Source organism: Dipodomys merriami, unplaced genomic scaffold (genome assembly GCF_024711535.1).
Source record: "Dipodomys merriami isolate MVZ:Mamm:240054 unplaced genomic scaffold, mDipMer1.0.p SCAF_27, whole genome shotgun sequence".
Classification (NCBI taxonomy): Eukaryota; Metazoa; Chordata; class Mammalia; order Rodentia; family Heteromyidae; genus Dipodomys; species Dipodomys merriami.
The window spans coordinates 19,635,878-19,650,564 of record NW_027204159.1 but is presented as its reverse complement, the minus strand read 5'-3'; the positions used below and the strand labels follow the sequence as shown (position 1 = coordinate 19,650,564).

At 40.9% G+C, this 14,687-nt stretch overlaps 1 protein-coding gene across 1 annotated transcript in view; it reads left to right on the top strand.

The window, feature by feature from the left end:
* Nucleotides 1-1,755: 1,755 nt before the first annotated feature.
* Adamts19 (ADAM metallopeptidase with thrombospondin type 1 motif 19) overlaps nt 1,756-14,687 on the top strand; it is a 251,702-nt gene continuing 238,770 nt past the window's right edge. The window contains exons 1-2 of the mRNA XM_070036428.1: nt 1,756-1,846; nt 2,315-2,901. Of these exons, the coding sequence (XP_069892529.1) occupies nt 1,756-1,846; nt 2,315-2,901 (678 nt within the window). The remainder of the gene's footprint in view (nt 1,847-2,314; nt 2,902-14,687) is intronic.

The following is a 14,687-nucleotide window of genomic DNA, read 5'->3' as shown; positions in this document are numbered from 1 at the left end:
GTCAAAGCCACCATGAGCACAAAGAATCCCTCTAAAACTCCATCTCCCAGCTAATTAGCACTGAGCCAGGATGGAGGCATGGCTGGAGACTCACCTCTAAGTATCTGGCCGAAGGCTGGACATTGTGACTCTGAAGTGGTAGAGTACTAGCCTCAAGCAGAAGTGCTCAGGGACAGTGCCCAGGCCTTGAGTCCAAGCCTGGTAAATGCCAAGTGGGACAAGCTATCCCAGCAATGGATGCTGAGACAACCGCAAGGATAAAGTCAATCCTGACAATGGAAAACCATGGAGAGGAGTAAGAAGAGATGACGTCCTAAATGGAGTTGCTTCCCGCTTACCCTTTCAAAATTAATCAGAGTTGGGAGATCAAGAGAATTAGTTGCTTGCCCATACCTGTTTAATTTAACTTATTTCTTGGTGTCTGGGCTGGTGCCGCCCATGCAAATGGGAAGTCAATTTTGAATCTGGTGTGAAAGTGTTGATACAGTCAAAGGAGAGTGGTGGAACTTTAATAAAGAAAGAGATGTATTTGAGACTCTGCCCAGAAGAAGATGGAAAGTGGAAAATAAACTTTTGTATACAAAATAAAGTATGAAAAATAAAACTCTCTTACCTGGATTGAGATCTTTAGAATTTTACATTACAAAACTCTGTGTGTTTGGAGAGGCATAGAAGAGAGATAGAGAAGAAGAGAAAGTGAGAGAGAGCAGGAGATAATACCTAGCACTGAGGAATCCAGGTAATGATATAGAGCAGTGAAATGTCAATGTCTCTAATATCCTAGGAACCTTTGCCACAAACTCCATGATAATTTTTTTTTTTTAATTTTGAATCTTCGGGCCTTGAAAATATCTAAAAACAAAGATGGAAAATCCAAAGATCTTTGGCAAAAAGATGCAGCTTTGTGCTCAAGCTTGCACTAAATTTTACTTTGTGTTTTGGATACAGGGTGAACTGAACCAAAGGAGGAGTCTGAGTAAGAGAGCAGGATGGGAAGGAGAAAGGAACCCTACCAAGCAGGCAGCTCCAGGGAAAGGGGCCGCGGCAAACTGGCCTTTTCTCACTGGCCAATCAGGAGTCGGGTGGGCATTTGGGTCCTTAGCCACTCCCTCTGAACCTGCCAGCACACGTGTGGTGTTCTGGGACCTTTGTCCCACAGTGCCAGATCTGGGGGCACCCAGGGTCCTTCCTTCCGAATGGATTTGATTTTCTCCTTCCCATAGCCTGGCGATCGTGTTCTCCCAGTTGCTCCCTCAAACGCGGCTGCGGTGTGCACTGCTTCACCAGAGGCTGCCAGCTAGTTTGCCAATCCCAGGACGCGGGCCTCCGCCGGCTCCGTGCGGGTGCCGGCGCCGGAGCTCTGCCTTCCACAACCTCCGCGGCCCTGCTGGCCCAGCGAGCTCCTGGCTCTGGGCTGACTGGGGCAGCCAAGGAGCCTCTGGCTCTGGCCCGTGCGCTTTGCGATCAGCACCTTTCAAAACACAGAAAATGGGATCCATCACCTAATTCAGGGAGTCGAGCGCTGTGGAGCCCCGCCGCCGCCGCCGCCGGCCCCGCTCCTCCCACACCCCACCCCCGCCCGGGCTCCGACGGCCTCCCGTAGCCACACCGCCTGCCCCCACCCCACCCCCTCAGGCAGACAAAGGCCCGGGCGAGATCTCCGCCCGGCCTCCCAGAGCTCCGGGCCGGCGGCTTGCTCGCAGCCGATTCCGCAGGAGGCGCGCGCTGGGCGCGGAGTTCGGCCCCGAGCGTGGTATGGGGAAGATTCGGGGGACGCGCCTGACCCACTGGTGCTGCTGCTGCCTCCTCTACCAGCTGGGGCTCCCGTGGAACGGCGTCGCTTCAGGTAAGCGCGCGCACGACCTCCCGGCGCTCCTCCTGCTCCGGGGCAAGGGCCGGCGTAGGTGGAGCCCGTGAACCCGGGGATGCGAGCCGAGCCCGGGGCGGCTGGCGCTCCGTTCGCTGGCTTCGAGGATGGAATCGCGCGCAGCAGGGACGCGCAGACCTGCCAGCCCCATTTCAAGCGTCTGAGGTGCAGCCGGTTTTCCTCCGCGTGCCGGCGGCCTCGGAGGCGCTGGGAGGTGTGCGTTGGTGTCCGTTCGTTCACTCAGCTGCCCACCTGTCTGGCTCCCTCCAGCCCGACAGCAAAGACTTTTATATTGAAAATGCGGGCTCTGTAACCCGCTCTCGAGGCGTCCGGATGGCCAGTGCTGCGGAGGTTGGGCGGGCGGCGTGGGGTACGCCTGGGGAGTGCCCGGTGCGCGGCTGCGGAGCGCGCGCCTCACGCCGCACTTCTCTGTCCGCCTGCCCGCAGGGCTGCAGCCCGTCCCCAGCTCGGACGAGTGGGAAGTCGTGTTTCCTGCGCTCTGGCGCCGGGAGCCGAGGAGTGCCGCGGGAGGTCGCGCGGGCTCCGGCGGCGGCAACGGCGGCGGGATCCGCACAGCGGGGTCCTCCCGCGAGGCGCGCTCCGCGGCCCCCGTGCCGCCCGAGTTGCCCCGGCCTTCCTCGCCGCTGGCTTCGGAGGAGGACGACGAGCTCGAGTCGCGGGAGCTCCCCCGGGGGTCCAGCGGCCCGGCTTCCCCGTTCTCGGGCGTCCCGGCCTCACCGCCGCCGCCGCCCCCTCGGCCGTCCCCGTCCCCGCCCCCGGCCCGGCTAGAGGAACCTGACAGCGACGAGGTGCTGCTGCGGATCCCGGCCTTCTCCCGGGACCTCTACCTGCTGCTTCGGAGAGACGGACGATTCCTGGCGCCGCGCTTCGCCGAGGAGCAGTGGCCGAGCTCAGGCCGTGCAGCGGCCGCCCCACCCCCTCCCGCGCCGCCCAGCGCCTCCTGCTTCTACTCCGGGGTCGTGCTGCGCAACCCGGGCTCGCTGGCCTCTTTCAGCACCTGCGGCGGTGGCCTGGTAAGAACCTCTTTCCTCAGCCCCGCCTTCCAGGCTGTGCTCCTTTCTCCCAGCGCCAGGCTGGTCTGCACACACTGCTTCCTGCCTTCCAGGGTGTTCGGCTGACCGCCCCCCCCCCCAAAAAAAAAAAAACACAAAAAAACGCACCACCTCCAGCGCTACTGAGTGAACCAGAAGCCTAGTTGGGCCTATAAATAAATACACAGGCATTTCTCTCAAATACGACATGAAATTCTCAGATTTTCTTACTTCTTGGCACTGGTCCCACTGTTCTTTTCTCCACTCCGTTCCAGAAGCAGTGCAGTGGCTCTCCATCTTCACTTAGAAGGCCCTTTGGGAAAGTAAAAAAAAATCACTTTCTGTCAATGTGCAACATTTGATTTTTTTTTCTCCCACCATTAAGCCAGGTTTGGAGTGAACATTACCTTCCACAAGGTGTATACTTTGTGTGTGTGTGTGTGTGTGTGTGTGTTGGTGAAGAAAGTGGATAAATATACATACAATAAAAATTTAAAAAATTTAAATCATTGTTAGATGTAGAGTTCAGTGGCATTCAGTATATTCACATTGTTCCAATCATTAACACCATGGCTTTTATAAATAGTTTAAAGTAAAAACTCACAAACTATGTAATATTTCTATGTAACTTTTGCTTCATGTTGTTCTTCATGAAGGGCCATTGATGAAACTCATTCAAACTTACACACTAAATGAAATATCCAACAATCAATAATAGAAAATATCAGCAGTCACCTAAACCAATAAAATGGAGATAATTAAAAATACAAATAACTTGAAACTGGAAAATATTACCTCTGCCCATCACCCCTTAGCTCTCACAGCTACATGATCTAAATTGTTGGATAGGACTCTAGCAGATTCTCATAAATATTCAAGATTGTGCATTTTGGGGCATAAGTGAAAAAAATGGCTTGGAAAAAACTGCACAAAAAGTTTTAAAAATGTTTTCTGTGGAACTGATATTTGAGCACCTCACTGGGGAAAAACATTTTATGGGGCTCTCATTGTCCAATGACTTTTGGAATTGAATAGTTAAATATAGAAAGTATGGAGTGGTAAGAGCAATAGGGGGAAAAGCCTTTTACTATGCTGAAAAATGGGCTGTTGATCAGATTTTGATTTTCTAAATGAGCTATGTCCTCTTTCTATACAGGAGCGAAGGTAGAATTGTCAGTTTTTCATGTACTGGATAGGAATTTGACATAACTCTGTGATCATAGTGTGGATTTTTTTGATCACTTTTCTTATTAGCCACTCATGTATATATTCTGAACTGGGAAGTCTTTGTTATTGTTGAAAACTGATTTTGTCAGCAATACAGTATAGCAGTTTGAGTAAAAGTTTAGTAAAAGTATGAGTAAAAGTTTGGGCAGATAGCCAAGAAATCTGGGTTTGTTACTTGTTTTGCCATGTTGCCATTTTCACTTACGAGCCTAGGGGATTAGGAGAGAGTATAACTGGTTATCTGGGATCTGGTATGAGCCTGTTTCCTGATGATGCTGAACTTTTTGCCTCTATCATATGGAAAAAATTAATTTATACATCCAATGGAAGAATAAAATGTATAAATTAAAAATGGAGGATAAAATTAGAAGTATATTGGGTGTTTATTGTATTCTAGGCCTTATATTAAAGGTAGAATTTCCTGTTGTTAGTGACTCACAGAAGAGAAGACACCTAGTCTGAGTGGTTATAAAAATGAGTCATTAGACAATGACCTGACTTCATTATGCCAGGCATAAAAGTGCTGGAACAAGAAAATGAAAAATTGAAAAACAACAATCTAGTTCTGTGACTAGATTAGATATGCACTAGAAAGAAATGATGTTACAGTGCCTTATAAAATCAAATGTCATGGGCTGGGAAGGTGGCTCAGTGGTAGAGTGCTTGCCTTGCATGCATGAGGCCCTGGGTTCGATTCCTTAGCACCACATAAGCAGAAAAAGCCGGAAGTGGCACTGTGGCTGAAGTGGTAGAGTGCTAGCTTTGAGCTGAAGAGCTGAGGAACAGTGCTCAGGCCCAGAGTTCAGGCCCTACCACCGACAAAAGAAAAGAAAATCAAATGTCAAAAGCCTCATCTTCTAGAATATGGGAATTTTTTTTTTGTCTACTTGTGAGTGTTCATAAGACTTTATTACTGTTCTTCTGTGTCTTTAGAATTCCCTGATACTGTAGTCCTAATGGAAGACAAAATGGTGTCTTTATAGTCTTTAGATTGGGATGAATAATTGACTGTGGCTGCCTTTGATTTGCAATAGTGCTTTTCTTCTCAGTAGAGTCATTCTGTTATCAATTGCTCAATAAGTGTTGATCACTAAGTGCCCATTCTCTCCTTGCTGTATGTAGCTAGTTTTGCTACTAACTGCTGAGTACACCTGGATTGCTGTATGTTTGAAGAAATATGAAAATATCAATAAAAGGAAACATATCTGGCTACCTAGTATGGTAAATTGACAAACAGTTACAGGATTGGACAATTTATTCATCACATTAGTCTAATGTGTTGTGAAAGGAAAAGGAGATAGAGTCAGGTGTTGCTCCATCAAAGTTCTTATATTTCTGCATCTAATTTTCCTTATTTATAAAATTATAAGTTATACTCAGATGTATATCTAACCACTCCATGGGGAACCATGTGTGAGATTGGATATGCAGACAAATGTAATACTATCAGTTGTTTATGGAACAACACTGGGATGGAGGCACTTTGTAGATGAGGAAAATGCAAAAAAGAAATGAAGAAGCACTGGTATATTTCAAGGAGCTTTCACTACAACTTGCCAGTCACAAATGTAAATAGGGAGATACAAAGGATTGAGGCATTGGAAATGTAGCCATGTTTCAGTGCTCAATGGTACAATCTTCCTTGCTCTTCATTTCCAAGACATTGTAAGATCCCTGTTTTTTTGTGGGCACTAAGAATCACTAAGATATAAAATAACTTACTTCTTTATGTCTTTCTCTTTTTTTCTTTGTTTGTTGTTGCCAGGTCTAGGCACTCTTGATCATGCATTTTTGCTCCTATCTAGTTGCAACTACCACTTCAGCCGTGCCTCCAGTCCATCACTTTTTCTGGTCAATTGGAGATGTTGTCTTATGAACTTTTCTGCCTGTGCTGGCTTCAGACTTCAGCCCCCTGAATAGCTAGGAGTATATGCATGAACTAAATTGTATTCCATGAAACAGTACAACCATATGTTTACCCCAAAGGAATAAAATAGTTAGAATACATTTAAACACTGGACTTAAGTAAAATTGGCACTTCCTTTGCCAGTGGTTAAACTGATTTCTTTTTCAGAGTAAGTAGTGGCTATTAAGTTGATAACCGCTTTACTTAGTAAAAATAGGATTTTTAGCTGGGTGTGGTGGCACGTGCCTGGGTTCCATAGTACTTAGGATAATGAAGCAAGAGAATAGAGAATTCAAAACTAGCCTAAGCAACATTGAGAGGCTCTGCCTCAATAAACCATGACAAAAATAATATACATTGGTTAGATTTAGCTTTTGACACGAAATATAACAAATCTGTATCCCCGAGTTGCTTTATAAGAATGGTTTAAAAATTATCTTGAAGTAGATAAACAAAGGATTTTCAATTCAACATATCATTTATGTATTTAGTGAATCTTGATTAATATTGCCCCTACCATAGTTCTCCATCTCTCCCACTATCCCCTTCAGTTACCTTTTCATATGTATTCAGTGAATATTTACTGTATTTAATGTATTTACCCATGTTTCCTCTCTCTACTTGGATGAAAAAATTTGAAAGTATTACATACTATAGCAACTTTTGAGCAAGATATATATATATGTATATATATATATATGTAAAAGTTTGAACAAGTCATATATAATGTGTATTTATATACTACATAATATATACCGTATAATATTAATATTTACAATTGTTTATATGTAATTTTAATATAAATATAATTATTTACAAATTATAAATACATATATAGTATATTAAGTATAAAAGTTGTTCAAGCCAGGTGCCGGTGGCTCACACCTGTAATCCTAGCTACTCAGGAAGCTGAGATCTGAGGATCACGTTTCAAAGCCAGCCCGGGCAGGAAAGTCCGTGAGACTCTTATCGTCAATAAAATACTAGAAAACTGGAAGTTGCACTGTGGCTCAAGCGGTAGAGTGCTCGCCTTGAGCTGAAGAGTACAAGGACAGTGCCCAAGGCCAGAGTTCAAGCCCCATGATTGATAAAAAAAAACCCAAAACTTGTTCAGTGTACTATACATAAATGTATATGATATATATAAAACTGGTTAAAAATATATATACTAGATAGACTATAAATAATATATATATAATGTCATAAATGTGTATGTGCGTGTGTGCGTGTGCGCATGTGCTGGCCCTGGGGCTTGAACTTAGGGCCTGAACATGGTTCCTGAGCTTTTTTTAAGTTCAAGATTAGTGCTCTACCACTTGAGCCACAGCTTCAGTTCCAGAACTTTTAGTAGTTACTTGGAAATAAGATTCTCCTAGGCTTTCCTGTCTGATCTGGCTTCAAATTGTGAGCCTCAGATTTCAGCCTCCTGAACAGCTAGGATTATAGGCCTGGGCCATCTGTACTTTGTACAAGTTGACATTTTTAGGCCTCTAGTTTGTACTAGTCATAATAACAAGAATCAGGTGAGAGCAGGTATCAGGGAAGGACTAAGGGAAGGGAGCACAGAACAAGTACACACATAAATGTTAGATGATAAATGTTACTTAGTTATATTTTTTTCAACCCAACCTATATTTAGAAATGGTAGAATAGATTTCTAAATGAATCTAAAGCACTATTACAAAGAATGCTCGCAGAACTTCAAACATATTGCTTATCCCTTGAAGGACTAACATCAGTTTACCTGGGATGAGTGGAAGACATGTAAACAGCAGGAAACATCTGTGAATGGCTGAATTGTACCAGAGTGTTACTGAGCTCTCAGGCAAAGGAAAAGTAGCATACTAAGCAGAAGAGTGCTGGGTATAACAGTAGAATTGGATATTTTCTAACATTGATTATGCCAAACAGTGGATGCCACATGGATGTCCTTAGGAAAGAAAGCAGAAATTAGAGACAGAGTTTTCCTGAGCATGTTGGTAAGACCCAGAGCATAGAGAGTTCCTGTTTCAAGTCATAGAAGGGGAGCTGAATAAACTGAAAAATAGTCACAGTAGATAGGTAAGAAGGAAGAGAAAAACAAGATGATATAACACTAACAAAATTAATAGACCAGATAGAAAACTTCAACAGATTACAATGTTTGAAAGAGTGACAGAACATTCATATTCATTGAAAATATCAGTGAAAAATATAGGAAAACTCCTACTTCTAAAAAGCAATTAAATATAATAAGATGAAATTGAATGAACATTACAAAAAAATCCCTTTCAGCAATTGAAATAATAGGTAAAGTTGAGATGTGAAAGATCCAAACTGGAAAATTATTTCAAAATGCAGTACAAAGGACAAATAGAAACAGAATAGAAGCTAATTTTATGTGTGTGTGTGTGTACTGCACTAGTTCTTGGGCTTGAAAGCAGGGCCTGGGCATTGTCGCTTAGCCTTCTTGTCCTCTGACTCTTGAGTCACAGCTCTATCTCTGGCTTTTTGGTGGTTAATTGGTTATGAATCCCACAGTTTTTCATGCCCAGGCTGGCTTTTGACCACAAACTTTATATCTCAGCCACTTGTTTAGCTAGGATTACAGGCATGAACTACTGGCACGTCCCTAATTCTTTTTAAAAATCAAAGATCAAAAATTTAAAATACATGCACCCAACCCTACTTGCGTGTGACATCAGACTCACCAGCATTGAGTTTTGGTGAGATAAATGGTGCTCCACGTGAGCTGTGCTCAGCATCGATATAGGATTCTTATTTGATATAAATAACAGTCACAGAGCAATTTGTACTCAAGAATCCGGGTTTTTGAGATTTTAATTTCTTTTATAGCTGTATTAAATAACATTAAAGCATCTTAAAACATACCTCTAGGGGCTGGGAAGGTGGCTCAGTGGTAGAGTGCTTGCCTTGCACGGGAAGGTGGCTCAGTGGTAGAGTGCTTGCCTTGCATGCATGAGGCCCTGGATTTTATTCCTCAGCACCACATAAGCAAAAAGAAAAAAAGCTGAAAGTGGTGCTGTGGCTCAAATGGTAGAGCGCTAGCCTTGAGCTGAAGAGCTGAAGGACAGCGCCCAGGCCCAGAGTTCAGGTCCCACGACCGGAACGCCCTCCCCCCCCAAAAAAACATACTTCTTTTTCTAAAGTTTTCAATAAAAGCCAAAGTATATATTATGCTCATGGATTTAAAATTTAGTACTTGATTAAATTACTTAATTACAAAGTGTGCCTACATGTGTCTCCTCCTAAGAATAGCACTCAATAGGTACTACTCTGTAGGTATGCCACTTTGCCTGTAATGTTTATCTGTGCTAAGAAGCACGTGTGTTGTTAATTTGGAGAGAAAATACTGTTTTTTCTCAACTGATTCTTATTGTGTTTGTCCTATTTCCTTGATATTGTAAGTGTTCAGTGTCTCTTTACTAATGAAATAACTGGGTTTTTAAGCACACATAATGCCTTTAGTGCACTTTTTCATTTTTCCCATTTAATATTTAGAATAGCGGAGATGATATAGTGATGCATAGGACAAATTTCTGTATTTAGAATGGGAGAAACATGCAGAAATTCCACTCTTATTTAAGGATAGAATGGATTGTGATAAGCAGAACAATACAGATGATAGTGCAAGCTATTTTCTATATTAATAGTTAATATACTATCTAAACATGTTTCAGTTGCTTGAGAGAATTCAGAAATGGGTTAATTTTGCAAGAACTTTTACCTATTTAATAATAAAATAATTGTATTTATTTGATACTTATTAACAGTGATATACAATGTATATTTTCAAATAAAAAAACCTTTAAAGTAGTTTTAATGCAACACTAAATAGAACATATTTACATGGAGTTAATGTGCATTGAATGTTTCCATGTCACTGAAATTGTATTTCTCCCTCTTCTACAGTCTTTGTATTTTCTAAATGAATAATAATCAGCAAGAGGTTACCAGATCTTGATTGACAGCATATTAAATTAGAGAAGTAATCTTCATGAAGTTGAGAGCAATAGAGAACCAGTGGACCCATTAAATTATGTTTTTTTGGAGTTTCCTGGAAAGTTTTGACTTTCTCTTAGATAAGTGCGGAGTATAATTAGATACAGAGTTCATTTAAGGCGCAGCTGTTGCCAGCACATCATCCCATATTCATTTTTATTTTAAAGCCAAGCCCTGGACTGAGAAAAGTAAGAAAATGAGAGTTTGGCTATTTCAATGTTGCCCAAATATTTTTTACAGAATGACTATGTGATAGCTTTGGGAAAAACCTTAGGGATTAGATCATTTCGTTTTGCTATATTCAGTAAGAAAACTTTATTTTATAAAGAATGTGCATATATTTGTAATCAATGAACTCAAAGCTTAGAGAATGAAATTGCTGAACTCAGGCCAGTTTTGACATTCTATTCTTCTGTTTGCCTATTGCTTTCTATTCATTAAAATAAAGAGGAGAAAGGGAGACCTAACATATATATTTCCTCCTTACAGCTCATTCAGAGTAGAAATGTAAAGGTAGAGTGCTGCCTTGAGCTGAAGAGCTGAGGGACAGTGCCAAAGCTCAGGGTTCAAGCCCCATGACCGACCAAAAAAAAAAAACAAAAACAAAAACAACCAAACAAAAAGAAGAAGAAAAACATAGAGATCAAGATCCTTAATGAACATTTTTTCATGCTCTGAATATTTTACCCTAGACACTTTCATTTAATTTTAATGCTCTCCTAGTTTCTTTTTTTTTCAAGCTCAAATATGGAATGCCTCCTATTCTTGCCTTCTAATACCCTCTCATGAACCTATTCATGTGTCATTGAGCCTAAAGGGATTTCATGGATTTTACATGAAATATGTAGAATAGCAGGGATACTAGAGTGATGCATTATTAATCAACTGACTAGAAATATGAAATATTAGACTGAAGTTGAAGTCTGCTTTTCATCTTAGAGTCTGGAAGTAAATCAAGCTAAATTATTTTGAATACTAATTCAATATTGATTTTTATATATTACTTGTATAAGGGAGGTTCATTGTGGTATTTAAACTCATGTATACAACACACTTGGATGAAATCACTCCCCACCCCACCCTCATTTTCCCATACAGTCCTAAATTTCAATAATGTCTTTTGCACACACCTACACACACCGATGTGTAAACATGTATTTATACCTTTTAGGTCTAGATTCTGCAAATAAGCATGGTCATATTATATTATAATTAGTATGGTCATTACTTTAGGGGTGCTATCGCAGAAGGCTTACTCTAGCTGATTCAGAAGTCATTATGAATAATAATGCCTAAGAGTAGTATCACTGGATTTTAGGGGTAGTTCTACTGATACATTTTTTGAGGAATTTTGTGGTGATAATTATAATAGTTGCAGTAGTTTACATTCCTAAGAGCATGTCCAGCCTTTCACATCCTTCCTAGCATTTGTGGTGGTTTTGATTCTCAATGATGGTCATTCTGCCTGAGATAGAATATTGAATTTTGGTTTGCGTTTTTCTTTATGAACATGTCACCAATTTATTCTTTTCCCTTGATGAATAATATTGCATTGTCTGGATTCACCGTATATTGATTACCTCTTAGTCAGTTGCTTTGCTTTTGGATTACTCCTATGTTTTGGCTACTATGAATAATGAACAGTTACCCCCTTCCTCATTTTCTCCTGCTTTCCCCCTCTCCCAACTCCCTCTTTCCCAAGTTTTAAAGTTCATTTCCAACATAGTGCCTTGTGAGTATTGCTGTTGCATTGGTTCACTCTTTGTCTCATCATTTCCTCAAAGCAGATAAACTTATATAAGAAAAAGGGTACAGAAATCAAAAACAGTGACAACAGGACATAAATCAAAGGGGAATAAAAAGAGGAGTAACTGCAAACAGTACGTTATATAAAGCTCTTGTTTCCATTTCTTGGAGTTCATTTTGATAAGCTTCCTTTTATATGGCCATATGAACCTAGCTGTTGAGAAATTATGATCGTCTATTAAGAATGTCATAGACATATTGTAGTTATTACAAATGAGGGAAAATGTGCAACCTGTGTTTCTTTGAGTCTGGCTTGCTTTGCTTAATATAATTTTTTTCAAAGTCTTTCCATTTCCTTACGAATAGGGCGATGTCATTCTTTCTGATGGGAGCATAGAACTCATTGGGTATATATCCCAAATTTTCTTGATCTATTCATCTACTGAGGGGCATTTGTGTTGGTTCTGTATTTTAGCTATGGTAAATAATGCTGCAATGAACATGATTGTGCTGGTAGGTTAGTGTGGTCTTGTTATCTTGTGATCATGTGGGTAAATGCCCAGGAGTAGGATTGCTGGATCAGAGATGAACTCTGTTTAGTCTTTTGAAGAACCTCTGTAATTTGCTTTCCAGAGTGGTTGAATAAGTTTATATTCTCACAAACAGTGTAGTAGCATTCCCTTTTGTTGACATCCCTGGCAGCATCTGTTATTATTAGTTTTCCTGATAATGGCCATTTTAACTGGGGTGAGGTAGAATCTCAATGTGTTTTGTTTTGCATTTGCTCTTGAACATTTCTTTTTGTGTCTATTGGCTATTCTTGCTTTTCTTCAGAGAGGTCACTCTTTAAGTGTTTAGCCTACTTATTAATTAAATTGTTGTTTCTTTGAGGATTTTTTTCTGGGGGAGGCGGTTAAATTTTTGACCTCTAATATATTTTAGATATGAGGCCCTTGTCTGTTGTATAGCTAGTAAAGCTCTTCTTCCAATCGGTGGGCTTTCTAATTACCTTGCTAGCTATGTCCTTTGCCATTCAGACTATGCAATATAATACAATCCCATTTATCCATCCTTTCTTGGATTTGTTGTATTTCTAGATATTTTTCTCTTTTTCTTATTTATTGTAAAGTTGATGAACACTGGGTACAGTTACATAAATAAAATGATGAGTACATTTCTTTTTGGAGACTTGCTCCCTCCCACATTTTCCCTTTCTTTCCCATCCCCACTCCCTTTCCTCCCAAGTTATAAAGCTCATTTTCAACCTAGTGTCTAGTGAATATCATTGTTGCATTAGTTGTCCGGCCGATTCCCTTTTCCTTCGTGAATCAAATAAATTTATATACAAGACAAAGGATATAGCAAATAAAACAGAAACAAAACCACAAACAGACAAACAAAAACAAAAAAAGAGAAAGAAAGAAAAAAGAAATAACTGCAAACTGTACAATATAGAAACCTCTTGTTTCCAATTATTGGAGTTCATTTGGATAGGTTTTATTGTATATGATCATATGTACCTAGCAATTGGGCTATTGTTAACCTTTGCTAAGAATATCATAGACATAATCTAGTTATTAGAAATGAGGGAAACCATGCAAGCTATGTTTTGGGAGCATGGCTTGCTATTTAATATAATTTTTTTCAAAGTCTTTTCATTTCCTTATGAATAGGGCAATGTCATTCTTTCTGATGGAAGCATAGAACTCCATTGTGTATATATACATACCACATATTCTTAATCTACTGAGGGGCATCTGGGTTGATTCTGTATCTTGGCTATGATAAATAATGCTGCAATAAACATAGTTGTGCTGGTAGCTTTCATGTGGCCTTGTTTGTGGTCATGTGGGTAAATGCCCAGGAGTGGGATTGCTAGGTCATATAGGGAGTTCTATGTTTGCCTTTTGAGGAACATACATACTACTTTCCAGAATGGTTTACACCTTTACAACCAGTGTAGTAGCCATGTCCTTGCCAGTATCTGTTATTAGTTTTCTTCATAATGGCCATTCTAACTTGGGTCAGGTGGAATCTCAATGTTTTGATTTGCATTTCTTTTATGAACCTTTTTCTTCATGTGTCATGGCCATTCTTTCCTCTTCAACTAAGTCTATCTTTAAGTCTTTAGCCCACTTGCTAATGGGGTGGTCGTTTCTATGGGAATTCATTTTGAGGTTACTTAATTTTTTGAGTTCTAAGTATATTTTAGATATGAGGCCGTGATCTGTTGTTTGGCTAGTGAAAATCTCTCCTTCTGTGGGCTTTCTGTTTATCTTGCTAGCTATGTCCTTTGCCATGCAGAAACTCTGCAGTTCAGTGCAATCCCATGTTCTAACCTTTCTTTGATTTGTGTTTCTGTGTCTTTATTAAGACACAGCTCTTACCAAGGTGCCCAAGTGTTTCCCCTATTCCTTCCTATAATATTTTCAGGATATGTTTTGCCTTGAAGTCTTTGATCCACTTGCAGCTGATTCTGTTGCAGGGTAATATATAAGGATCTAACTTCTGTTTTCTACACATGTATAGCCATATCTGCCAGCACCATTTGTTGAAGAGGCTGTCTTTTTTCCATCCTGGGCTTTTGGTTCCCTTATCAAAGATTAGGTGGCCATATCTATTCCATTGGTCCTTGGGCCTATTCTTGTACCAAGCTGTTTTAATTACTACAGGTTTGTAATAAAGGTTTGGTATTGATATTCCTCCCGCACTGTTCTTGCTAAAGAAGATTTTCCATGTTGTCATTTATTTCTATGCCTTGTAATTGATAATTTTTTTTTTTGTCAGTTGTGAGGCTTGTACTCTGGGCTTGGGTGCTGTCCCTGAGCTCTTCAGCTCAAGGGAAATACTCTACTATGAGCCACAGCACTACTTCTGGTTTGGAGAT